We start from the raw sequence: 25718 nt of genomic DNA, 5'->3' as shown, positions 1-25718 counted from the left end.
ACCCAAAGTGACCCCAGCTGTTACAGAACAATCTCAGTGATGAAGCCCATGAGGAAAGGTCACTTTACCCAGTGTAGCCAAAACGTGGCGGAGTTCAGCCCCCATCACTGTTCCATTTCCTTCCTTGTCAAAGACACGAAGACCCTCCACAAAATCCTCGTAGGTGCCTGTGTCTTTGGTCTTGGCAATGTGCTGGAGCATGGCAGGAAGGTCTCAAAGTCAATCATCTTGGAGTTCATCTCTACAAAGAAACAGATGGAAATGAAAGTTTTGGGGGATTCTGGAAGAGCTGAGGACTAAACATGAGGCATCCACCATGGGCAGGTTGGGAAGGTTAGAAGAACTGTGGCAATAATTAGCAGATAGAGTGGAGACAAGAGAATAAAAATATCCTAAGTACAGATGGAAAAATGGATAGAGTGGAAAAGAGGTCTGCCCAAGAGAGAAATGTGAGTTTGTAATAGATGGATAGGTGGGTGGTTAGATAGATAAATAGATAGATTAGATAGTTAGTTAGTTAGATAGATAAATAAATACAGATAGATAGATAGATAGATAGATAGATAGATAAATAAATGTCTCCTGGTACCTGAAATACAGAGACATCAAGGGAAAAAATACTGCAAGGCTCCCTGGACTGTTCCATGCAACACAAAAGTCTGAAACTACTCAGAAGACAGTAAGAGAAGGGGTGATGGTTTAAACTGAAAGAGGGGAGATTTAGGTTAAATATTAGGAAAAAAATTCTTCACCATGAGCGTACTGAGGACTGGAAGAGGTCACCTAGGGAGATTATTGATGCCCCATGCCTGGTAGTGTTAAGGCCAGGTTGGATTTGGGGTTTGGTCTGGTGGGAGGTGTCCCTGCCCATGCAGGGGAATTGGATCTTGATGACCTTGAAGGTCCCTTCCAACCCAAACCAGTCTGTGATTCCAGGATGGTTTGAGCCATGCATGAAGAATTCTCGGAGGGATTTTTTCCAAAAGGAAAACAAAGGAAGAGACTGACCTTCTGGTTTGGGTCTGCCAAGCAGTTTCATGACTTCAGCCTGGGTTGGGTTCTGGCCCAAAGCTCTCAAGACGTCTCCACACTGGGCGTACGTGATTTTCATCTCTGATTTGGGAGTGCGGTCGAATAGTGAGAAAGCTTCCTTAAATTCTGGAAGAAAATGAATCAATCAAATAAATAAATCAAATAAATAAATAAATAAAAATAAATAAATGTCATGCTCCCTCAGGTAAAGTCAAAAACAGACCTTTAACTACCTCTTCCTGACCCTTTCATTTTGCAGTGGGGGACCAAGTCTGATGAGGTTTTTTTTGTAGCTATTACCTGGAGTTTTTGTGTTCTTCCTCCCCTGAGTTTTCCACTTCCATGGAATCAGAGAGGTCAAATGCTTTTCTCATGCTATTTCCATCTCAGCTCACATGGGGGGAGGGCAGAAAAGCTCAGAGAAACATTTGGCCTTGAGAGCTTTGCAGCTCATCAGGAGCACTCAGGATGGTGCAGAATTCAATAGCAGCTTTGCTCGTGGGCTAACTAAATATTGTGCTCATGATACACTTACAGAGCACTGACACAGCCCACTGGGATAAGATTGAGATGAGATAAGATGAGATGAGATGATCAGATGAGACAGAAAGCCCCTCTATTAGCAGGTAACAAGATATTCCATGATAATTTACAGGAATTCATTGGTGGGAGAGGGTGAAAATATATGGGAAAACTGATACCTGACCACATGTCATATTTAAGAGTGCTAAGAAGCATCCTCTCATTTTTCTTTGGCAAACAAAAGCAAGGTTTGGTTTCCCATCAGCTCCTGATGCCAGGCCAGATCTCATGTGTGGAGGTGCAGTCGTTCCCTCCAGTGGTTTCCCATCTCCCTGCAGAGCTCTTCCTCTAGCCAGACAGCTACCTGCCCTCCCCTACATCCTTGTGAAGATATCTGCATGTATTCCCTTTATTTCTGGCCAAGCAGGGAGTCCATGACCACTGTGAGCAGCAAAATCTGGACAAGAACATTCCCATGGCAGAAAGTCCCTGATCAACGCTCAGTAACTGAGTCAGTGCAGGATCCCAGAATCTTGGGGGTTGGAATGAACCTGGTATGATCATCCAGTCCAACCCCTCTGCCAGAGCAGGATCACCCAGTGTAGGTCACACATACAATTGGCTGGGTTGGAAGGGACCTCAGAGCTCATCAAGTCCAACCCTTGCTCCACTCCCCCCGTGGTTCCCAGCCCATGGCACTGAGTGCCACATCCAGGCTCTTTTGAAATATCTCCAGGGATGGAGAATCCACCCCTTCCCTGGGCAGCCCATTCCAATGTCTGATCACCCTCTCCAGAAAGAAATTCTTTCTAATGTCCAACCTAACCCTCCCCTGGCACAACTTGAGACCTCTTGTGCCCTCTTGTCTTGCTGAGAGTTGCCTGGGAAAAGAGCCCAACCCCCCCTGGCTCCAACCTCCTTTCAGGGAGTTGGAGAGAGTGATGAGGTCTCCCCTGAGCCTCCTCTTCTCCAGCCTCAACACCCCCAGCTCCCTCAGCCTCTCCTCATAGGATCTGTGCTCAAGTCCCTTCACCAGCCCAGTTGCCTCCTTTGGACCTGCTCCAGCACCTCAATCTCCTTCCTGAACTGAGGGGAACACATCCAGGTGGGGTTTGAATGTCTCCAGAGAAAGAGATTCCACAACCTCCCTGGGCAGCCTCTCAGGATCCCAGGGAAACTTCCTCAGATGCCACCAACTCAGGTCCCCCTCTCCCTGCTGCAGCTGGAGACAAATTGCAGAGAAGAGGAGCATCTCCTGGCACAGACAGCAATAGGAGGCTCTTATCTTTTCATGAACACATGGCATGGTGCATGGTGTGTGTGTGATCCCAAATATCCCAGCTGGAAATCCTTGAATCTGCCCACTGTCCTGCTCTTACTCCTCTGTATCTGTTTCCCTCCTACACTATTTTTTCCCCTGACTCACTCAACCATTTCCTTCATCTTTCCCCTCTCACTTCTTTCACCTACTCCTCCCTCTTTTTTCTTTCTTTTCCTTATTTTCCTCTCTCCCTCTTCTACTCCTGTTTCTTTGCCTCTTCTCCTTCCTTGCTCCCTTTTCATTTTTATCATTCCACTCATTTCTTGCCCATTTCCTTCCTCATCCAACACTTTCCAACAGGGATGTATTTTCTCATTTTGGACTAGATAACACTCCACTTCTTTTCTTATTTCCAGTCTCCTCTTTGCTCTCTCTTTGCTCTCTCCCTACCTCTCTCTCCTGGATCTTCTCCTTGGCCACCAGCCAGAGCTCAGGTCCCATTGGGAGCCCTCATTCCAGCAGAGGGCAATAGTGGATTTTCATGGCCAGAGCCTCACTCCCAACTTTTCCTTTCCTGGGGATATAAGGGATGAGGTTGATGGGGACCACACTTTCCTCCCTGAGCTTATCACCCACCTACCCCTTACCTGCTCCCTGGGTTGAGCACCCTTCCCTTTCCCACCATCTCCTACAGGCTCCCAGTTCACCACAGTTATTAACACCTCATATTTCTCTCTTCCTTTTTTTTATTTAAATTTTTGTTAAATTTCAAATTAGATGCAGCCACCTCTCACCAGAGCATTGCCCTGTGGGTTTGGAAACTCCATTTTGTCAATATACAGAAGCAAGCTTTTTTTTTTTTTAATTTTTTCCTGCATTTGCATTTGCTGACTCAACACAAGCTTCCATCAAAGCCATGAAACCAGCATGGCCATGGTCTCCTTTGTCCTCCTCCTAGCCATAAAACCCTTGGCAGGAGAAGTGTATATTTTCAGATGCCTAATTGCTACCTATCCTCTCATCTTGAACAGCTCATATTCTTCTCTTTTCAGCAATTTAAGGGGCTGAAGAGGTCAGGAATCCAGTTTTATAAATACACAGTGCCATAAGCAATGAATTTCACCCAGAGCTGAGGCCAGAGGAGACCAGAAGATGGATGTGTTACACGTGGCTTCACCCACAGGCAATTCTCCTTCTGGGACTGATGTTTTGAGGGCCACCATAACACTGAATCCTTGCAGGAAGGTTAAGTCTGGAACAGCAAAGTCTTTTCCTTAGAAGAGGGTTCAGGGCATCATCATATCCCAGACTGGTTTGGGTTGGAAGGGACCTTAAAGATCATCCAGTCCCAACCCCCCTGCCATGGTCAGGGACCCCTCCCCCAGCCCAGGGTGCTCCAAGCCCCCAAGATGTTGAGAAACATCTCAAAATGGGGCACTAAACCCTTGCAAATCTGCAGCTGGTGAGGATCATCAGCTGCTTTTGGGTGGAAAAGACCTTTAAGATCCTCAGGTTGAGCTGCAGGAGGCTCAGACTTTACTGAGAGTCCCTTAGAGACCAAACCTTAGGATTTTATCATAGAATCCCAGACTGGTTTGGCTCGGAAGGGACCTGAAAGATCATCTGGTTCCATGGGGACCCCTCCCCCAGCCCAGGGGGCTCCAAGCCCCATCCAACCTTCAACACTGCCAGGGATGGGGCAGCCACAGCTTCCTTGGACAACCTGGGCAACCAGGGGCTCAGCACCCTCAGAGGAGAAAAGTTCTTCCTAATATCTCATTTAAATCTCACCCTTTTTAATCATGAAGCCACCTCCCCCCTCATCCTCTCCCTACAAACCCTTGTCAAAAGTCCCTCTCCAGCTTTTTTGTGGCCCCATTCAGGTATTTTTAGGGATGTTATCAGGCAGGGCTGCAAAAGTCCTTGAGATGTTGCATTTTCTGTTTCTTCTCCTCAACTCAGCTGCCTGAAAACCAATTGGGATCAAAGGTGGCAGAGTGGTGATGAATGCTGCAAAAACCAATAATATCTAACAGAGAATTGGCTTCCCATTAATCGAGTTTCATCTGACAACTGGGGAAGCATCTTGTCTCACTGAGACACTGAGGTCCTCATCTGACCAACAAAGTGAGAGAGAAAGAATTGATTGGTGTACATTAGATGTCTATTAAAAAAAAAACAACAACAAAACAACCAAAAAACAAAACACCCAGCCAAAAACCAAACACCCCCCACCAAAAAAAACAACAAAAAAAATCCAACCAAAAAAACGAGATCAAAAAACAAAGAAGAAAACCAAACCAAAACAAAAATAATAATTAAAAAAAAAACCACATGTAAAGCAGGACAGGTGACTTTGGTCTCCTGATGGCTCCATGGAAGAGGAATTCTGACTAAATTAGCACTGCAACATGAAAATGGACCCAGGACAAACCAAATGCAACTGAAACCCAACAGAAATGAAGAGCTGACAATTTGGGGAACTTGAAAGAGTGAGGAGAGAATGGGAAGGAGAAAACAATTTTAAAATATATTCATACAGAGCTCCTGTGAGTCCCAGCTCCCAACAGGGTAGCACTACAAATGATGCCAAGTGATGCTTCCATTAACATGGCAGAAACCAGTCCCAAGCACTGGGACACTGATTCTCTGCTTTTTTAAACTGGTAGCACACTTCTTGCCAAGGGTTTGACACGTGCCAAGTGGAGGACAACACGTAGCAGGGACATCTGGGGAATATATTGATAGAATTCTACATCTGAAGCATCCCTGGGTGCAAATATCCCCCAACAATCTGAGTCTGCTCATTAATCTAAGAACCCTCAAAATGAAGGAGAGGAGGTATAAAAAAAGAACCAGAAGAGGCCAGGAGGGAGGGAATTGAAGAGCAGGCTGATGGGCAAAGGTGACATTCAGGTCAAACCTTTCAGCAGCTCATGGCAGAACCTGGGAACCAACTGTGGGATTAATCTTGAGGGGATTTAAAGTTCCTGCCCAGTGCTAGCAGAGATTACAGCTCTGCTATGCTGCTCGGGAGGTCTCACCCAGCTGATGTTCCCTGCTTCCTGCCCCATGCTTTTCCCTTTGATATTTCAAGGATATTCTGTTTCCCAAGTCTCGGATTCCCTGCTTTTCTCTGTCTATGTCTAAGAAAGAGAAAAGAAAGAAGATGAAACTTCCTGCCTCTTAGAGATGGTCCACGTCTGCTCTAGACCTCCTGTCTTTTATGGTAGCCCTCAAGTTGCTCCAAATTTGCCATTTTCTAGCCATTCCAATGAGCTACTAGCCAGGCATGACCTCCTTTTCTTTTTTTTTTTTTTTCTTTTTTCCTTTTTCTTTTCTTTTTTCTTTTTCTTTTTTTTCTTCTTTCTTTTCTTCTTTTCTTTTTTGTCTTTTCCCTTTTCTCTTTTTTCTTTTCTTTTTTCTTTTTGTTCTTTTCTTTTTTTCCTCCTCTTTTTCTTTTTTCTTTTTTTTTTCTTTTCTCTTTTTTCTTTTTCTTTTCTTTTTTCTCTTTTTTCCTTTTCTTTTTTTTTCTTTTTTTTTTTTTTTTTTTTCCCCTAGATAAATTTATTCTCATTCTCTGATACCGTTTCTAGCCCCCAAAGTGTAGAAATGAGATAAATCTTATCCAATCCCCAAAACATGAACTGATGAGAGATCCCATTGATATTTGCTGCTGGAACACTTCAAAGCTTTGTGGCTCAGATCTGTTCCTCTCCCATTAACTTGGGGCTGGATATGAGACAGATTCCCAGATATTAACAGTTGCCTCAAGTCATGATTTACTTCTAACCCCTTGTTAGAAAATAGAAACCAAAATCACTAAGGGGGCTTGAAAATCTCAAGTTAATGTTGGAAGCCTGTGGCAAAACCTCAGTTTCTAAGATATTATGGTTCCAGTTCTGAAAACCCTTTTATTTTCTGTATCTCTCCTCTCTTGACAGGAGAGCCTGTAATTTTTTTTTTTTTTAATCAGTTCCAATTAACACATTTTCTGATACCATCTTCACTAAGCTCTACCCAGTTCTTCTAAGTGTTTACAGACCAAAGCAAAATTCTGCCAGATGTTGGGCTCCAGCTATCAATTATCCCTTTAAGTCAGGAAAAAGGGGACAGCTGCAGGAGCAGCATTCCCAGGACTTCATGTGTGAGGTCTCAGCATCAGCTTCTTGGGCTGGGACAAATTGTTCAGAAACAAATGCTGATGTTTTGCTTTGAAAGAAAAAATAAAAATAAAAATGCCATCCCTGTTATTATTTGCTGAAGAGTTGTCACAAAACTACAGAAACTGTAATAGAGGAAATTCTGATTGAATACAGGGAAAAAATTCCAAAAGCAGCATTGTGAGGCTTTCTCTTGAAAGGACTGATATTTTCTCAGTGGGTTTTCTTAAAGAAAAGGTACATTTGGGCTGAGGTTTCACCCATGTGGGTTTTTTCTTTCCTTTCCTTGGCTTTGCTTCATTGCTGTGTTTTATTTAATGAAAAAAATATCTAATCTGCATGGGGTGTGACTTTCCCTCTTTTCCATCTGAACAGAGGATTTGGAGGAGGGATGCAGCAGGAGCAAAGCCATGAATTAAAACATGAGCATCAGCTCCTTTCTCAAGGGACCTGCAGCCCTTGTCCACCCCAACACTTGCCAGAACCTCCCAGTGATGGTGTTGAGTGTGCAGAGAAGAGAAAAACATCTTCCTCACCTTCAATCTGATCAGGGGTGAATTCAACCTGGAAGAAACAAAGAATAAAAAACCAGATTAAGACAGAAAAGTGAAGCAAATAAGAGCACCACTAGGTTAGTCTCTGTCTTAGAGTTCTGGGTGTTTAATAGGTTCATGAAAGATCCTGCCTCATAACTCCAAGAAAATCATAGAATCATAGAATCATAGAATTGGCTGGGTTGGAAGGGACCTCAGAGCTCATCAAGTCCAACCCTTGCTCCACTCCCCCCGTGGTTCCCAGCCCATGGCACTGAGTGCCACATCCAGGCTCTTCTTAAAAACCTCCAGGGATGGAGAATCCACCCCTTCCCTGGGCAGCCCATTCCAATGCCTGAGCACCCTCTGGGTAAAGAAATTCTTTCTCATGTCCAACCTAAACCTCCCCTGGCACAACTTGAGACCTCTTGTGCCCTCTTGTCTTGCTGAGAGTTGCCTGGGAAAAGAGCCCAACCCCCCCCTGGCTCCAACCTCCTTTCAGGGAGTTGGAGAGAGTGATGAGGTCTCCCCTGAGCCTCCTCTTCTCCAGCCTCAACACCCCCAGCTCCCTCAGCCCTTCCTCACAGCACTTGTGCTGGATCCCTTCCCAGCCTCCTTGCTCTTCTCTGGACCTGCTCCAGCACCTCAATCTCCTTCCTGAGCTGAGGGGCCCAGAACTGGACACAGGACTCAAGCTGTGGCCTCCCCAGGGCTGAGCACAGGGGCAGAATCCCTTCCCTGGACCTGCTGGCCACGCTGTTCCTGAGCCAGCCCAGGATGCCATTGGCCTTCTTGGCCACCTGGGCACACTGCTGCCTCCTCTTCAGCTTCCTGGCAATCCAGACTCCCAGCTCCCTTTCTGCCACTCTGTGCCCAGCCTGGAGCTCCCCATGGGGTTGTTGTGGCCAAAGTGCAGGACCTGGCACTTGGAATGTTGAACTTCATCCCGTTAAATAATTTTATAGAGCCTGCAGATTCCTCTTCTTTCCATCTCCATCTTCCCAGTCTTCCCCAGCAGAAGAATCTGGGGGTATCAAGGGAAGCTGACAGGAATTAGGTTCAAGTGGAAATGAAAAGAGTGGTTCTTGGCCCTTGCAGCTGAATTGTGGGAGCCTGGTCATGGGAAACTCTGGATTTTCAAGGTCTACATGTGTGTAAAGGGTCACAGCACCACTTCCTGGGAAAAAAATACATTTCTGAACAGTACAAAATGTACGGAAACAGCTTAGGAAATCTCTGCTTGCTGGTTAGGAGAGAATTTCAGGGGTGTTCTTCCCTGTTCTTCTACCTGTTCCTAAAGCATCATCTAATAACCACTGCTGCATCATATTGGACTATATTGGACCTTTCCCTGGACCTTTCTCTGACTCTGCCATCTGTCTGTAAGTTTTAGGGTTGTCCTGCTCCCTGTTTCCACATGGCTCTGCCCTCTTACAGCTCTAAACTTCAAAAATGCTCCAAGGTTTCAACAGGCAAAAAAAGGAAACGAGACCAGAATGTGATCTCCAAGCTTCTGAACGAGCAGGCACAGGGCAGCAATGTGAATTTCTATCAGAAATTACATTTAACTTGCAGGGAAACCAAGAAGGTGGCTGTCTCTGAGGACATTCCTGCAGTGCAGGGTGACAGATTGTCCTGATGATGAATATGGAAATAAAGACAAACCCTATTGGGCTGTGCATGAATATGTAAATGCTCACATGCAAAGCACACACCTGGAACAGACCTGACATTACATGGATACAAACCCCTGAAGGATTCTTCCATGGGATTATGGGACTCTCCTCCCCTCTCCAACACATGTTCAACCCCACAGCTTTCTGTGAAAGATTTTCCATATGAAGCTGAACATCTCTGCTCTGCTGAGACCTCACCTGGAGTGCTGCATCCATCAGCACAGGAAGGACATGGAGCTGATGGAGAGGGTCCAGAGGAGGGGCAGGAAAATGCTCAGGGGGCTGGAACACCTCTGCTGGGAAGCCAGGCTGAGGGAGCTGGGCTTGTGCAGCCTGGAGAAGAGAAAACTCCAGGGAGACCTAAAAGTGACCTCCCAGTATCTGAAGGGGCTACAGGAAGGCTGGAGAGGGACTGTGTGCAAGGGCCTGGAGGGATGGGATGGGGGGAATGGTTTGAAATTAGAGCAGATTTAGATTGGGTGTTAGGAAAAATTCTTTCTCACAAGTGGATAAATGGCCCAGGTTGCCCAGGGAGGGGGTTGAGGCCTCATCCCTGGAGATGTTCAAGGTGAGGCTTGAGGAGGCTCTGAGCACCCTGATCTGGGTGAGGGTGTCCCTGATACTGCAGGGCTGGGACTGGGGGACCTTTAGATGCCCCTTACAACCCAAACGATTCTCTGTTTCTGACTTGGAAGGCAGGAGTCAACACTAATCCTGCAGCTGTTGAAAATTAATCCACTTTTCATGTGTCTGTCCTGTTCAATATTATCTAAACCAGCTCATACAGGGGATTAGCACTTTGGTTGCAATTCTTGGTCACCACTTGCCTTGAATGAAATCCAATTAATAAAATCCTGACCCAAGTGGCAGCCAGGAGGCTGTCTGGAAGGAAGTGTTTCAAGAATTCAAGAAAGGAGCCCCCAAAAGAACAACAGTGCCCTTCCCTTTCCTAACACATAGAAGGCTCCAAACACACATTTGTCATAATAATTATGATCACTTAGGTTGGGCCCAACCCCAAATCCAGATTCCTGAGTTTGACTGGAAATAAATTCCCATAGAGGAACACCTTTATCATAGGATTATAGAATGGTTTGGGATGAAAAGGACCTTAAAGCTCATCCAGTTCCACCCCTGCCTTGGTCAGGGACCCCTCCCCCAGCCCAGGGGGCTCCAAGCCCCATCCAACCTTCAACACTGCCAGGGATGGGGCAGCCACAGCTTCCTTGGGCAACCTGGGCACCCAGGGGCTCAGCACCCTCAGATTCAAGAATTCCTTCCCCATCTCCAACCTCAATCTCCCCTTTCTCTCCAAGTTTTAACCCATTTCCCTTCTCCTCTCCCTACCCCCCCGTGTCCAAAGCCCTCCCCCAGCTTTCTTGGAGCCCCTTCAGATATTGGAAGGTTGCTCTGAGCTCACCTGGGAGCCTCCTCTTCTCCAGGCTGAACAACCCCAATCCCTCAGCCTGGCTTCCCAGGGAGCTGCTCAGCCCTCTGAGCATTTCAGTGGCTCTGCTCTGGACACCTTCCAGGAGCTCTAATATACAGGTGCAACCTCAGCAGCAGCTTTCTAGCTGCTTTTTAGCAGCTCAGTGTGTCTAACTATATCAAGCTTTGAGGATCTGAGTGAAGCTAATTGAGTTTATTCAGGCATCAATAGGAAGTATGAGTGAAATAAAGCCAGAGGTGCTGGCAACTGGTCTTTAAATCACTACGATGGATTGGTCTGGGGGAAGAATTAATCACAGCTACATGCAGATAGAGACATTCATGTCCATGACCTCACATTTGCTTTAAACCAGGAGAAGGGAATGGGCACTTCTGCAGAGTGATTTGATTAAGAGAAACAGGGATCTGCTGAAGAGAGTCCAATAAAAAGCCATGAGAATGATGAAGGGACCTGAACGTCCCTCCCATGAAAGAAGTCTGAGAGCCCTGGGGCTGTTGAGGCTGGAGAAGAGAAGGCTGAGAGGGGATCTGCTGAATGTCCATCAAGAGCTGAGGGGTGGGGGGCAAGAGGAAGGGGCCAATCTCTGTTCAGTGGTGCCCAGGAATAGGACAGGGAATCCTGGGCTGAAGGGAGAACATGGGAAGTTCCAGCTGAAGCTGAGGAGAAACTTCTTGGCTGGGAGGGTGAGGGAGCCCTGGCCCAGGCTGCCCAGAGAGGTTCTGGAGTCTCCTTCTCTGGAGCCTTTCCAACCCCCCCTGGATGTGTTCTGTGTGCCCTGCCCTGGGGGATCCTGCTGGGACAGGGCTGGCACTGGAGCAGCTCTGGGGGTCCCTTCCAACCCCTGACATCCTAAGATTCTATTATTTATGATTTTTACCCTGCAATTTTTAAATTTCTTTATTTCTTGCAAGAGAGATCCCCTTGAGCTCCTGTTTGCCATCAGTGGAAGGAGTGACAGAGCTTTAGCAAAGGCAGCACCAGGAATTCACAAAGCCTTCCCAAAATTCCCAGACTTCCCAAAATTTCATGGTTGGAAAGGGACTGAAGGGAAAACACTCTGCAAAGGTTACTGGGCCAAAGCCCTGGGGCAACTGAAAGCTGAATTAGAAGGGGAAAAAAAAAATGCTCTCCTCACTGAGTGTCTCCATTCTATAACAACAACAAAAAGAACAACTAAAAGAGATGTAAATGTCCTTTTCTGATGATTCTCACCCAGGAAACATGAGCTCTCCCTTTGGCAGACTTCGGACCAGGGGAAACTGTAGAGGGATGAAAAAGGATCATTGCAATTTCCCCCAACTGCATCAAAAGAAAAGTTTTGAGCTGTAGGGCTGAGAATCCCACTCCTTTAATCATGGTCCCTATAAAAACTCCCCCCAGAGCTGGAGCACCAGGCATGGCAGCTGGCAAGGCAGTGGCAGAGAATTTGCCCAGAACCACCACGTAGCCCTGGATTTCTCTCAGGAAAGCTGCAGAAATGTGTGGGTGGTGCCTGCTTCAATTTTCTGCCCTCTCAGCACATACCACCAGGGAGCTGTAGGGAAATGCAAATCATCATTTTACCCAGCCACAAGGTATCATTGAAGATGGATGGAATGAATTTGAGAATATACTTAGGCTGAAGATGCCTGGGTTGGTGGGTTTTTTGGGGTTTTTTTTTTTTCCTTCCTTCTTCCTCAAAATGGTGTGGAGCTCACCAACATCATCTTTGGTCTCTCTGATGCTCAAGCCCAGGCATTTGCACTGCTGGACACCAACATCACCCCAGACTTCACTGAGCTCTGGCAACCCAGGAGCCCTCATCCCCTAAAGCTGGAGGCAGCAAAACCTCCTCACAACCTTAATGGGAATTTGCTTTCCCAGAGAGAGCATTTTATCCTCCTCTTCCTTGATGAAGATGATTTCCCGTGGGGTTTTATTTCTTTCTTATAACTACACTGGCTCTTCAGAAGAACTGAGTTTCCCCTGACATTTTTTTTCTTTAGGTAAATAGAAGAAAGTTGAGTTGGGGCTTTTGACATGGGTGTGTAGCAAGAGGACAAGGGAAATGGGTTAAAACTTGGAGAGAAAGGGGAGATTGAGGTTGGAGATGGGGAAGGAATTCTTGAATTTGAGGGTGCTGAGCCCCTGGGTGCCCAGGTTGCCCAAGGAAGCTGTGGCTGCCCCATCCCTGGAAGTGTTGAAGGTTGGATGGGGCTTGGAGCCCCCTGGGCTGGGGGAGAGGCCCCTGACCATGGCAGGGGGGTTGGGACTGGATGAGTTTTAATTCCTTCCAATCCAACCCATTCTATGATTCTATGAAATGAGGCTTTAAAGCAAGGACATCCCTACAAGGGTTCAGCACCCACAGCACCAAGGTTCATGGAGGTGCTATTTGGTCCAAATCTGTATGAGAACCAGAGCTGCTGACTGCTATTTTCTTCCCTTTTGTCCCCTGCCTTGATGCATGGGCTGTGCTGCACGTTCTCTGAAGGCACCAGACATCAGAATGAAAATCTTTCCAGCAGCTTTCCTGCTCTTTTCCCAATCATGGCTTTTAGGGGAGCATCACCTGGTCACCACTTGCATCAGACCTAACAGCTCTCCTTTTTCTTTGCCTAAATAATGGCATGAAGCTGATTCTGTGCCAGACACCCCAGGAGGGATGCAGAACCTCTCGTTAACGTCATTCACAGCTTCATATCTCAGGGAATTTTTTTTTTATAAAGCCATAGGATCACAATCAAGCACATAACTCCATGTGTGATAAGTCAGACATAACTAAGGCTGAAATAAGTCCTATTAATAAAACTGTTGCTAACCAGCAGGCAAAAGGTTGCCTGGGGAGAAGCATTTAGGCAATGCAAGCAAAGAACCCTTCCAGAAAAGAAACAATATTCCAGTTGCTTCATGGTATCCTGAAGAACTCTAATTCAAAGAGCAAGGTTTTCACTTAGCCATGGAAAGGCAGCTTTTGGAGAAGGAGAAGAGTTTTATTTTGCTTTTGCTTTTGGGAGACTGATTTAAGAGGTAGAAATGCAGCAGATGGAAAGAAGCCCAGAAGGACATCAAGATCACAGAATCAGAGAATGATTTGGGTTGTAAGGGGCATCTAAAAGTCACCCAGTCCAAGCCCTGCAGTATCAGGGACACCCTCACCCAGATCAGGGTGCTCAGAGCCTCCTCAAGCCTCACCTTGAACATCTCCAGGGATGAGGCCTCAACCCCCTCCCTGGGCAACCTGGGCCATTTTTCCACTCATGGGAAAGAACTTTTTCCCAACATCCAATCTAAATCTGCTCTAATTCCAAACCATTCCCCCCATCCCATCCCTCCAGGCCCTTGCACACAGCCCCTCTCCAGCCTTCAGATACTGGAAGGTCACTTTTAGTTTTCCCTGGAGCTTTCTCTTCTCCAGGCTGCACAACCCAGCTCCCTCAGCCTGGCTTCCCAGCAGAGGTGTTCCAATGAAGATCAATATCATTGTGCTGAAATTAGATTTTTATTTCACAAGGTTTGGGGGCTAAAATCCCTTTTAAACACATTATTCCCATTACTCCTCCTCCCATCATCTCCTGAGTGGAGCAGTTATGATGTACAGAAACTTCCCCACTATCCATGGGGAAACCTTGGCCCATGGTCAAATCCCATACAGCTCCATCTCTTACTGTTTGATGATTACTCCTGATCCCTCAGCTCCTCTGTCTTCTGAAACTCTTTTTTTAAATAGAATACCAGGTTGGAATGGATCTCAAGGATCATCTAGGACAACCTTTACATCTACATTTAGCTCCCAAGGTTGTCCTAAGAACTATTCTCATTTTTTCTACCCAGCTCATGGTCTGATGGGAGGGAAGACACAGGACAGACACTTGGTTACTGTTTGAGTTGTAACATTTGATGGCACAAAATGCTCTACCTGGTCTTCATGGGGAACAATTAAAATGTAATAAATATTTTGTCAACAGAAGCCCACAAAATTCTACTGGTCCTCATAATAGATTTCAATTTTATGTTTGGCCCCAATGTTTTCAGAAGAAAAAACATCTCAATTTGGTCTGAAGTGACCATTTTGGAATGGCAGAAAATAGGTTGTTTGGGAGTCACATGGAGGACTGAAAAGTTTACCTTTTGCAATACTTAACTACATTGATAAGGAAAGTGAAATGAAAATAAAATTCAATCATTACTTTCAGCTGAACTCGTGAAGCCTTTCATGAAAAAATTGCATATTTCAAGATCAGGAAAATGAGGCAAAGTCTTTGTCAGTGTCATGCAGAGGATCATAGAATCATAGAATCCTAGAATCCTAGGGGTTGGAAGGGACCTGGAAAGATCATCTAGTCCAACCCCCCCTGCCAGAGCAGGGCCCCCTAGAGTACATCCCCTAGGAACGTGTCCAGGTGGGTTTTGAATGTCTCCAGTGAAGGAGACTCCACAACCCCCCTGGGCAGCCTGTTCCAGGGCTCTGTCACCCTTACAGTAAAAAAATTTTTTCTGATATTCAACTTGAACCTCCTATGCTCCAATTTACACCCATTACCCCTTGTCCTATCACTGGTCACCACTGAGAAAAGCCTAACTCCATCTCCCTGACACTCACCCCTTACATATTTGAAAACATTGATGAGGTCACCCCTCAGTCTCCTTTTCTCCAAACTAAAGAGACCCAGCTCCCTCAGCCTTTCCTCATAAGGGAGATGTTCCACTCCCTTAATCATCTCAGTAGCTCTGCACTGGACTCTTTCAAGCACTTCCCTGTCCTTCTTGAACTGAGGGGCCCAGAACTGGACACAATACTCCAGGTGCGGCTACTCCAGGATGTTGCTACATAAGGAAAGACACAAGCTAATTTTTCTCCAGCCTGCTCCTCTTTTCCATGAGAAGATGATCACCTTGAATCTTTCTCCTCTCTGGGTTTCCTGAGAGCTGGAAAATTGCAGCAGTTTCTCACCACTGCTCCTACTACAACTTCAGCAGAGCTGATGGCTTCCAGGTCCCTACTTCACTTTGGAATAAGCCTGGATGAGGTTTGTCATGGTGTGGCTTCTGATTCACCTGCTCCCTCTGGATGTGAATTTTGTGTGAAGGAATGGTGTCTGGTTTGGGAACTGGAAGCACTGGTTGGGGGCTGAGCCATCCCATGGGATGTTCCCAGGTGGCAAAAAAGCTGGAGAGGGGGAGAGCTGAAGTAGGTGCTCTGAAGGTCTAATGGGAGATGTTCCTGCTCCCCGTGGCCGAGGGGTTGGAATTAGGTGGTCTTTAAGATCCTTTCCAACCCAAACCATCTGTGATAGGGGAGATGAAGGACTGTGGAGAGACTGAGAAAGAGATTTGGGGAAACCATGAGGTTTCTACCCCAGGGAAACAAATACAACGCAATCCTGGTTTCTTTAGTCCCCCAGACTACACCTGCTCAGCCATATTTTTGTGCTCTGAAAGCCTGCTGAGATAGGAACAACAGCCTCCTAAATCCACAGGGCACAACTTCAGCTTTACACTAGGTAGGAACCTTACTCAAGCACTCAGAGAAGCTTCAAATTTGGTGTAGATGCTTTGCACCTTCAGCTTCAGCCAGAGTAGGTCAAGAGAGGTTCTCCTCCCCCTCTATTCTGCATTGGTGAGGCCACACCTGGAGTATTGTGTCCAGTTCTGGGCCCCTCAGTTCAAGAAGGACAGGGAAGTGCTTGAAAGAGTCCAGCACAGAGCTACTGAGATGATTAAGGGAGTGGAACATCTCCCTTATGAGGAAAGGCTGAGGGAGCTGGGTCTCTTTAGTTTGGAGAAAAGGAGACTGAGGGGTGACCTCATCAATGTTTTCAAATATGTAAGGGGTGAGTGTCAGGGAGATGGAGTTAGGCTTTTCTCAGTGGTGACCAGTGATAGGACAAGGGGTAATGGGTGTAAATTGGAGCATAGGAGGTTCAAGTTGAATATCAGAAAAAATTTTTTTACTGTAAGGGTGACGGAGCCCTGGAACAGGCTGCCCAGGGGGGTTGTGGAGTCTCCTTCACTGGAGACATTCAAAACCCACCTGGACACGTTCCTAGGGGATGTACTCTAGGGGGCCCTGCTCTGGCAGGGGGGGTTGGACTAGATGATCTTTCGAGGTCCCTTCCAACCCCTAGGATTCTATGATTCTATGATTCTATGATTCAGAGCTCTGGATGGCAGCTCCCTGGTAGGATTTGCCATCCCCTTCCTTCTTGTTTTCCTTCTCAATGTCTTCTGGGGCTGATGGGGAGCACTGTGCTTTTTACTCACTGTGCTTTTCCAGCTCTTTTAGGAGCCCATAAAAAGTTAATTCCCTTTCTTGGGGCAGGAAATTTGGCATCATGACTTTCTGGAACACAAAGGGAAAATTCCAGAACCTCAACAGGAGAATGACAAAGCCTCTTTGGAAAACTGGGACAGCTTCTGGCAACAGCCAGGACTAGGAATTAAGAGCACTTTGTAGACTGATTCTTCTCCAAGTAGCAACATGGTTGTGGACTCTCCAGCCATTTATTGACAGCTGGCTTCCCACCTTCTCTGCAGCTCCCCCTTTCACCAGCCTCTCTAGCAGATGTTTGTTCAGATGTTCGCAGCCATGGAAGAAATTATAAAACCTAAAAAATGCCCTCTCTTAAGTCCTGGAGAAGAGCCCAGGGTGTAGAAAAGGTCAGAGGTTGCCTGAGCTGTCTGCTCAAAGTAGACATGAGATTTTGGGTTGTCTGATGGAGAAGAACCTTAAAGGTAGAGCTTGTGGACCTCGTTGCAAAATTTCCATGGGTCTTTAGGCCCTCAACCCTCCTGGCAAGTGGGTGTGAAGAAGGAAGAATTCCTATGTCTCAGTCTCCATGGATGGAGCCAGGGGGACTCAATCATTCAGCCCCTGATTACAGGGGAGCATTGCACTTGTGCCCCTTTGGGATGATCCTCTAAAGATGGAAGGTCTCAAATAGGACAAATTTGGCCCCAGAGAATATATTTGGTGGATATTTTCTGCTGGAAAGTGCCCAGGAAAAGTGAAACACTTCTGTGTTTAATTTGGTAAACAGCTTAAAGTAAGACATAAAAGGAAAGGCGTTATAATTATTATTATTATTATTATTACTATTATTATTACACTTCTTATTTTGACATAAAGACCTTTTTCTCTGTCCTTCATTTCCAATTTGAAATGTTTTGTCTTGTAAATACTGGCAGCTTCTCCTCCTCTTTTTTTTTTTTTTTTATTTTAATTCAAGTTTTTTAGATTGAAATGGCATATTTCATGTAAAATTGGCTTAAGGAATCCCACTCCCCCACATCAGCTCACTCCAAACCCTACCAAAACAAGTCTTCTTGGGCTCAGCAAACCCATTTCAAGTTGCCAAAAGAGGATTTTTGTGGGTTTTTTGTGTGTTACTGAAACCTCCTCCTTGAAAACTCAAGCTGCTTTCTTCTAATATTTTAATTCCCCCACCAAGCCTAAAAACAACCACTCATTGCTGAGCTAATTTTTCTCTCAGATCCGACAGTTGTGTAACTCTTTGAGGCTGCTGATTGCCATGCCAGTCCTGTCAGGAGGGAATGAGACCACATGAGGCATCTGGTTGGCCTCAGTGACATGAGTTTGATGGGTCTCAGAGCAAGAGGTAGGAGAAATGTGTCTGATAAAGCAAAAAACCCCTGGAAATAAAGGAGTCAGGTTTGGATGTGGAAGCCGAAGCTCTTGGGGGTCCACAGGGAGGTTCCTCAGAGAAAAAAACCACCTTGACACAATGCCTCCACCAGCAACACCAACCATCTACCTTGCTTTTCTTCCTCCAAGATCTACTCTGACAGGGTTTTGCAGCCCACAAAAAAAAAAAAAAAAAAAACTAAGTTTTCCCAGACACAACCTTGACACAACCCCACATCATGCAACGTGATGCAAAGTCCACTCTCTCCCAAAGGTGTTCTTTTTCTCCATCTTTGACAAGGTGTTCTTTTTCTCCATCTTTGACAATACACCCATCACCACCCCAAGCCCAGGACTGGGATCACCATCCCAGGGTTAGGATGATTCCAACTTCCAGCCCTAAGCAAATCTCCCCCATCCTCCTGAGCTTGCAGCTCCTGAAAAAATAAATAGTAGTTGGATCCTTTTGAAACAACACACCTCTTGCCCTAAAACTTGTCTTGAAGAAAAAAAAAAAAACAAACCCACAGGATTAAGGTGCCAAAGAGTCCCTGGGATAAGGTGCTGGCAAAGGGGACAGCTCTGCTTTTGTTCCCTGAAGCTGGCAGGAGTCACACTCCCAAAATAATCCTACTGTAACCCAGCCCCAGCTTCAACTGGGCCAAAACTTCCCTGTAGAAAATCTACCAGCACAAACAAATATCTGCCATGCTTCGTACTCTGGGGGTTGGTTTTGGTTGTTTGGATATTTTGTTGTTGTTGTTGGGTTTTGGTTTTTTTTTGAAATATAAATTTATTTTCCGAAGTAGGACGTTATTCATTGTGAGCTGAAAAACAGAGTGCTCTGATCTCACTGTGTAACCACAGCTGGACTGGATGTTCCTGCCCGTCCTCAGGATCACCAGGGAGCTCCAGTCTGAAAAGCTGAAGCCCAGCTGGGAGGTTGCTCAAAAGAATGGAAATTTTGAATCCTCCTCCTTTATCAAAATTTCAAATTCCGATGGAAAACGGAAAGAAGGAGAAACCCTTTTCCTCTCCCTGCCACCACCACGAGTTTTTCTTTTCAGCTCACCCTGCTGGGGTCCTTTGCTTGATTTAAAGCTTTATTTATGGAGAAAGGAGCCAAATCTGAAGTTTCCTACAACCACAATTGGAGAGCTGATGCTACAGAGATTTGTTTTGGTTTGGGGTTGATTTTTTTTTTGTTGTTTTCTCTCTTCTTACAACGGTGTCGATGTCCAAACCCTGATCACGATAACAAATGCTCTGACCCGTGGTGGTTTTGTCTCAATGTCTGCAAGGTGACTCTGAAAAACATTTTTCCTCCAAGACCCACGAGGTCTGTGCACATCCTGCAGCCTCAGTCCCCACTGCCCCTTCCCAAGCACTTCATCCAGCTCCTGCCCTCATAGGAAGGGTATTGGAGGCAACTTCAGTCACTGTTTATCAAGTGCTGTCACCAACCAGCATGATATTTACTGACATTTAATTTCTGGACAGAGGGAAGTGCATTTTGGGGGGGTTTGTGGCATTCTTGCAACCATTGAATCAAAGAGAAAGAACATTTTTACACCCTGCCAGGCTGTGTGTTACCTACTAGTCAGCAATAACCACAGGCACTGAAAAGTTTGAGCTACTTTCCTTACCAACATTTTTTTTTTTCTTTCTTTTTTTTTTTTTTTCCTTCAAGCCCTCAGGAGTTCTCATCAGGCTGCTCTTAACCAACAACAACGCCTTTCCTTATTTTCTTTCTCCCTTTTGCTTTTTTGGTTTGTGCTTTTTTTTTTTTTTCTTTTGTCTGGGGGGTTCTTTTGGTTTTTTTTAAGAGGGGATTGCTTTTGGGTTTTTGTTTCTTTTTTTTTTTTTTTTTTTTTGGTTGGTTTGGGGTTTTTTGTTCTTGTTGTTTTGGGGGGCTTTTTGGGGGGGATTGTTTAATTTTTGGGGGTTTCTCTTTTTTTTTGGTTGGTTTTTGGTTTGGTTTGGTTTTTTTTTAGAGGGCTGGGTGGGTTACAAACCACTTTGGTTTGTTTTTCCAAGATCATTCACAGGACCAGTCTTCTCACAGGAGATTTTTCAGCCTCCTCTGCCCGCTGGCTGGGATGTTCCACTGCTTCCCAGAAAACACACTCCATGGATTGTCACCATTTCTATTCTGGGCTTTAGATGAGTAAGTTTGCTAGAGCAGAGCAGTTTTTGCAGGCTGGAGGCTGGGAGGACTCTGGACACCTTCTTCCCCAGAGTGATCCCAGCAGGATGGGTTCTGAGATTCAGATTGTGTCGAAGGGATGGAGGAAGGGGCACTGGTTTCCAAGTTGCCCCTCCAGACACCTTGGATGGGTACAGAGTGGGGTTAAACATGCATGAAGCACTGAAAAAAATTCATGGAAAGTCAAAAAGAAGAAATTTTTAGGAGTTAGCATGGGTGTAAATATGCAAATATGTAAATCTCTGTCTAGAGGTGTGCATTGATTCATGAGTATCTATGAATAGACATAAAATGCACACTTACATTTCTTTCCATAGAGAAGGTGTTTTCCTGTATCCATATGGATATTTATATCATATTTACATCATAAAATTATGGAATGGGTTGTGCTGGAAGGGACCTTAAAGCTCATCCAGTTCCAACCCCCTGCCATGGGCAGTGACACCTCCCAAAGCCCAGGTTTCTCCAACCTGGAGTTGGACACTTCCAAGGATGGGACAGCCACAGCTTCTCTGGAAAACCTGGGCCAAAGTCTCACAATCCTCAGAGCAAAGAATTTCTTCCTAATCTATTTAAACAACTCACACTGATAACCATCCACACACAAAATTAATCCCCAAGGCAGCCAGAGCAACCAGAAGTGAGAGATGATGGTTTGTGAGGGACAAGTGGAAATCTGCACTGATCCTTTTAAACCTAGAGGCCAGGATCAACCTTTTGGATCTAGAGCACAGGTCTTTGGAAAAGCAAGATGGAAATATTCAGCTGGGATAGATCAGGGGGTGTATGTGTGACTGGAGGGGGCTTTGCTGGTCCTCCTGCTGGGAATCCACCCATGACGTGGACAGGATTCAGGAGCAAAATCTTCTAAAGCTCTTTTAATCCCTGTTACTGGTGGCAGCTCCCTGGCTGGGGCTGGAATTCTGGGAAGCAGCTCTCCCATCAAAGAGCTGGGCTGGAAGCTGACTGCATACCCTGAGTATAGCTCAATGGTTTCAGGTTAAATTTAGGTGAGTCCCTCTCTGCCTCTCTGCTCTCCTGGGGATTCAGAGGGCAGACAGGACAAGGGAGGGAATGATGCCATGGAAGAGGCACGTGTACAAAGAGACAAGAGATTAAATTCCAGAAGGAAATTTGCTTAGGAAGGGAAATAACCCAAAAATCCTAGAGATTACATTGGCATTGCCCCTCTACTACTATTAAATCCATTTTCTTCCCCATATTTCTTTCGACATCTCGAGGCTGGCCAGCACATAATAATTTTATACTTACATATATATATATATATATGAAATACTGTTAGGAAATATGCTTTGGTGCTGCTGCTTTTAATAATATTTGGGGTTTAACCAACTCTTTTGCCACTTGGAAACCTTACAGGAAAGTCTAAACAAAGAGATCAGTCCTTGGGCAGGGGGAGGAAAGAAGGTGGAGGAGCTCACTACTAGCCTGACATCAGAAACTTTTCTAGTTTGAGACTACTCAGGGCCAGCACAGCTTTAGGGGTGGCTGGGATGGTTTCAGACCCAAAGTCCCAGATCCTGTACCCACGGAGAGGCAGCAGGAGCTCTTCCCAATCCCTGGTCTTGGTGCAGAACTTTTTTACCCCACTTTTGGCCAGTCCAGAGCAGGTACCCACCACAAGTCTCTGCCTGAAAATCAATTGTGGATACACTCTGCCTTTCCCCAGAGGAACTGGTTTGAGGGATTTATGTCAGCTCCACTTCTCTAACACATCCAAACCCTTTGTGCAAGCCCATCTCAGAGCTATAATTACCACCATCCCCATTTTGCTGCTGGAGTATGAACGTGCAGAGAGAAACCATCACTCAAGGTGACTGCTCCTGGGGTCACAGCCAAGCTGAAGAAATCTTTCACTTGGAAATGCATTTCGTGTGGAGATTCATTGTCCTGGGCCAGCATGGCAAGGATTTCTGGTAGCCAGCCTGCCCCTGGGAAGGGATGGGGTGGAGGACAGGAAGGAAAAGCAGCACAGCATCACCTGGCTTGGAATCACATCCCCATCCCACTCAAGACCTTGTGTGGCTCTGTTCCCCAGGGGGGAGTCCCACAAACACCTTTTCCCATCCTGTCAGCCCAGGGAAAAGTGCAGCCAGGCACCTCTGCTTGAACATCAACATCTTTACCCAAGTCAGGGGAAACCCAACCCTTCTGTTTCTATTAAAAGCCACTGTTCCTCTCCACCCCCAACCCTCCTATGGCTGCTTTCAACATTTTTTTCCCCTTCTCCAAATGAATATTTCACAGGTCTATAAGAGGAATAAATACCCTGCCTCTGCAGTCCAGCTTTCCAGCAAGTCAGGAGAAGTTAGCACTTTGGCCAGGGCCTTCTGCAGGCTGTGCATTTAATTTAAATTTAATAGTTATTGCACATTACACAAATGGCAATTAAAACCATATTGACTGAGGTTTAGCAGCTATGTGAGCAATGCAGATCTTATTACAGCTCTGCTCCATATCCAAAGTGTGCTTTTAATAACTCCCAGCTCATCAAGGGGCAGATTGGAGGGAGGAAAAGGAAAAAGCAAAGCTGGGAGGCACCAGCTGCAGGGACGATGGTGAAGGCTGGGACTGAGCAGCTCTCACTTGCTTTCCACCTCCAGTCCACAACCTCATAGCAGGAGATCTCCACGCTGATTATTTGCTGATTTCCCTTATAATTCTCTTATATTTCCCTTATATTTCTCTTATAAATCAAAGAACACCTCCCCTGCACACAGCTACATCCCAACAAACCTACAGGGGCCACATCCACACCATGTGCTGGAGAAACAGACAAAGACCTGGGCTGAGATGACAGCAGAGAAGTTTCTGGGGTTGAATGGATTGCTGGAAGGACTTGCTAGGTCAGGACCTGCTGGGGAACCACTTGAAAACCCCAGAAAGTGTCAGCTCAGGGCTTATTTGTTATTCTCTCATCCCCCCCCCTTTTTTTTTTTTCCCCCAAAGCTGCAAAGCTCACTGGGGGGCGAAGGAGAAATGAACAATTTCTTGTGTCCTGGTTTGTCAGAGGTGATGAGTGAAAGGGGAAAAAGAGCTGGGGAAATAATAACTGGATTGAAATCACCCTGCTGAGAGCTGTGCAAACCCTTTTGAACCAACTCTTTGCTTTTGCACAAGTCTTGGCACAATTGGCACAATTTCCAGCCTTCCAGAAGAAGTGAAAAGAAGGCTGGGAAGTGCTGCAGAGAGATGAGGGGTGTGTAAATATCAGGGAGGACAGATAAAGATGTGAAAAATGCAGGGGTAGAAAGGGAAATGTAGAAGGAGTTAAAAAAAAAAACGAAAAAAAATCTTATTTTGGTGTTTTTCAGATGAGTCAGATAAGCTGAGCTCCCCTTGGGTGGGGTTTACCCACTGCCACAGCCTTTTTTTTTTTATATCAGGGAAACAAAATTGATGGCTTTTAAGGCCCTCTAAAGAAATCATCTTCTTTCCATGAGAGACTGAGAAAAGTCACGTTCAGAAATTCCCACTGCACTCCTGGTTTGCAGTGATCCAGACAGAAACTCAAAAAACTGCATCAAGTTTTGCTTTAAATGTCCCAGGGTCTGAGGGTTCAATATTGCTGCAACTCTGAGCCATTTAAAATTAAAAATAAAAAATAATAATAATAAAAAAAGACCATACGGACTGGTCAGATTTTCATCTCTACATCCCTCAGACCAAGCTGATTTGATTTTTTTATGTCCATGTGACACAGACCTTGCAGAAAAGTGATTTTTTGGCAGCTGCACAACAAAGATTAGAGAAAGGAAACTGCCCAGAAAATTTATTAAAAAAAAAATAAAAAAATAAAAAAATCTTACTGCTATGTATTTTAGGGTGCCACTGAGCAATATCCAAATTTTCAGAGAAAAAAAAAAAAAGTAATTTTGATTAAGAATGAAAATAGATTTGTGTATTGTGTTCTACTCGATGACAGTTTTAAATGGAAATGAGGGAGAAAAATTGCTCCAGAGAGGTCAAAATGTTCTCTTTTGCCCAAACTGAATTTTAATCATTAAATATTTCTGGGTATCTTTTTTATATAAAGAACCCTCCAAAATTAATAGCTGCTTTCAATCAAAAAAAAAAAAAACTAAATAGGGAGTTAATTAGAAAAGCTGAAACTGGTAATTTTCTTTATCCTTTTCAGATTTTTCTTTTGGAAAGTGCTCTGCATAATGTGTTTTGATAAAAAAACTTTGGTACAACCAAATTAACCTTTTCAGGTCTCCCCAAAAAGTATTTTTGTGAGGAATGTTACTCAAGTCCTTGGACAAGAGAGATTTACAAAGATAGCCAGAATTTCACTGGCCCAGAAAATTTATCTGGAAAGCTCGTTCCGTTTCCTGAATTATTTGGTTTTGGCCCTAAGAAGGAGTGGAATATAGCACAGAGAAACCTTTTTGCTCTGTTTTATTGTGTGCTTGCTCCACATCTTCCTCTTTCTTTGCCATTCTGCATCCCAGCCTGCACCTCCTGGGGCATCATCATCATTTTGGGGGGATGCTACAGCCACAGGGACTGGAATTATCCCACACCCCCTCTCCTGATGAAACCATTCTGGAGCATTTCCAGAGAAGGGAATGGAGGTGGGGAAGGGTCTGGAGCACAAGGAGAAGGTCTGGAGAGCATGAAGGAGGGGCTGGAGAAGATGGAGAAGGGTCTGGAGAAGTTGTGAGGAGCAGCTGAGGGAGCTGGGGGTGTTGATCCTGGAGCAGAGGAGGCTGAGGGGAGACCTTCTGGCTCTCTGCAACCCCCTGAGAGGAGGTTGGAGCCAGGGGGGGTCGGGCTCTGCTCCCAAGGAACAAGGGATGGGACAAGAGGAACTTTGGGCACAACTGAAGTTGTGCCAGGGGAGGTTTAGGTTGGATATGAGGAAAAAATAATACACTGACAGATTTGTCAGGCACTGGAATAGGCTGCCCAGAGAAGTGGAGTTATAAGGAGATAAAAATGCCACTGTTGCCAAATGCCACAGCTTTGGCAAATACTTTCTTCAGTGTGGGTGAGGCCTTAGAGTCTGGAGGTGCAAGTGGAGCTAAAGGAAAATGTCCTTTTTCATCTATTTTTTCTGAAGATAGGACTTTAAAAGATCCCATCATATTGCACGTTGTTAGCTGGTTTTCCATACATCCCTGCTCAGAGGTCTTCTGCAGCTTAGAGATTTGATGTATTTCCTGCAGCATTTGTGGAAAACCCTGGATTAGTGTGGAAACAGAATTCCTAAGTCTTTGCTTCCTTT

General features: G+C 45.4%; 1 protein-coding gene across 1 annotated transcript in view; it reads right to left on the bottom strand.

Annotated features, from left to right (window-relative positions):
• MYL3 (myosin light chain 3) overlaps window positions 1-25718 on the bottom strand; it is a 45675-nt gene that overhangs the window by 10780 nt on the left and 9177 nt on the right. The window contains 4 exon segments of the mRNA XM_071734524.1: window positions 69-200; window positions 203-241; window positions 1009-1158; window positions 7515-7542. Coding sequence (XP_071590625.1) covers window positions 69-200; window positions 203-241; window positions 1009-1158; window positions 7515-7542 — 349 coding nt within the window.

This window comes from Heliangelus exortis, chromosome 2, assembly GCF_036169615.1.
Source record: "Heliangelus exortis chromosome 2, bHelExo1.hap1, whole genome shotgun sequence".
Classification (NCBI taxonomy): domain Eukaryota; kingdom Metazoa; phylum Chordata; class Aves; order Apodiformes; family Trochilidae; genus Heliangelus; species Heliangelus exortis.
The sequence above is the reverse complement of the archived record's forward strand: the minus strand, read 5'-3'. Positions and strand labels throughout refer to the sequence as shown.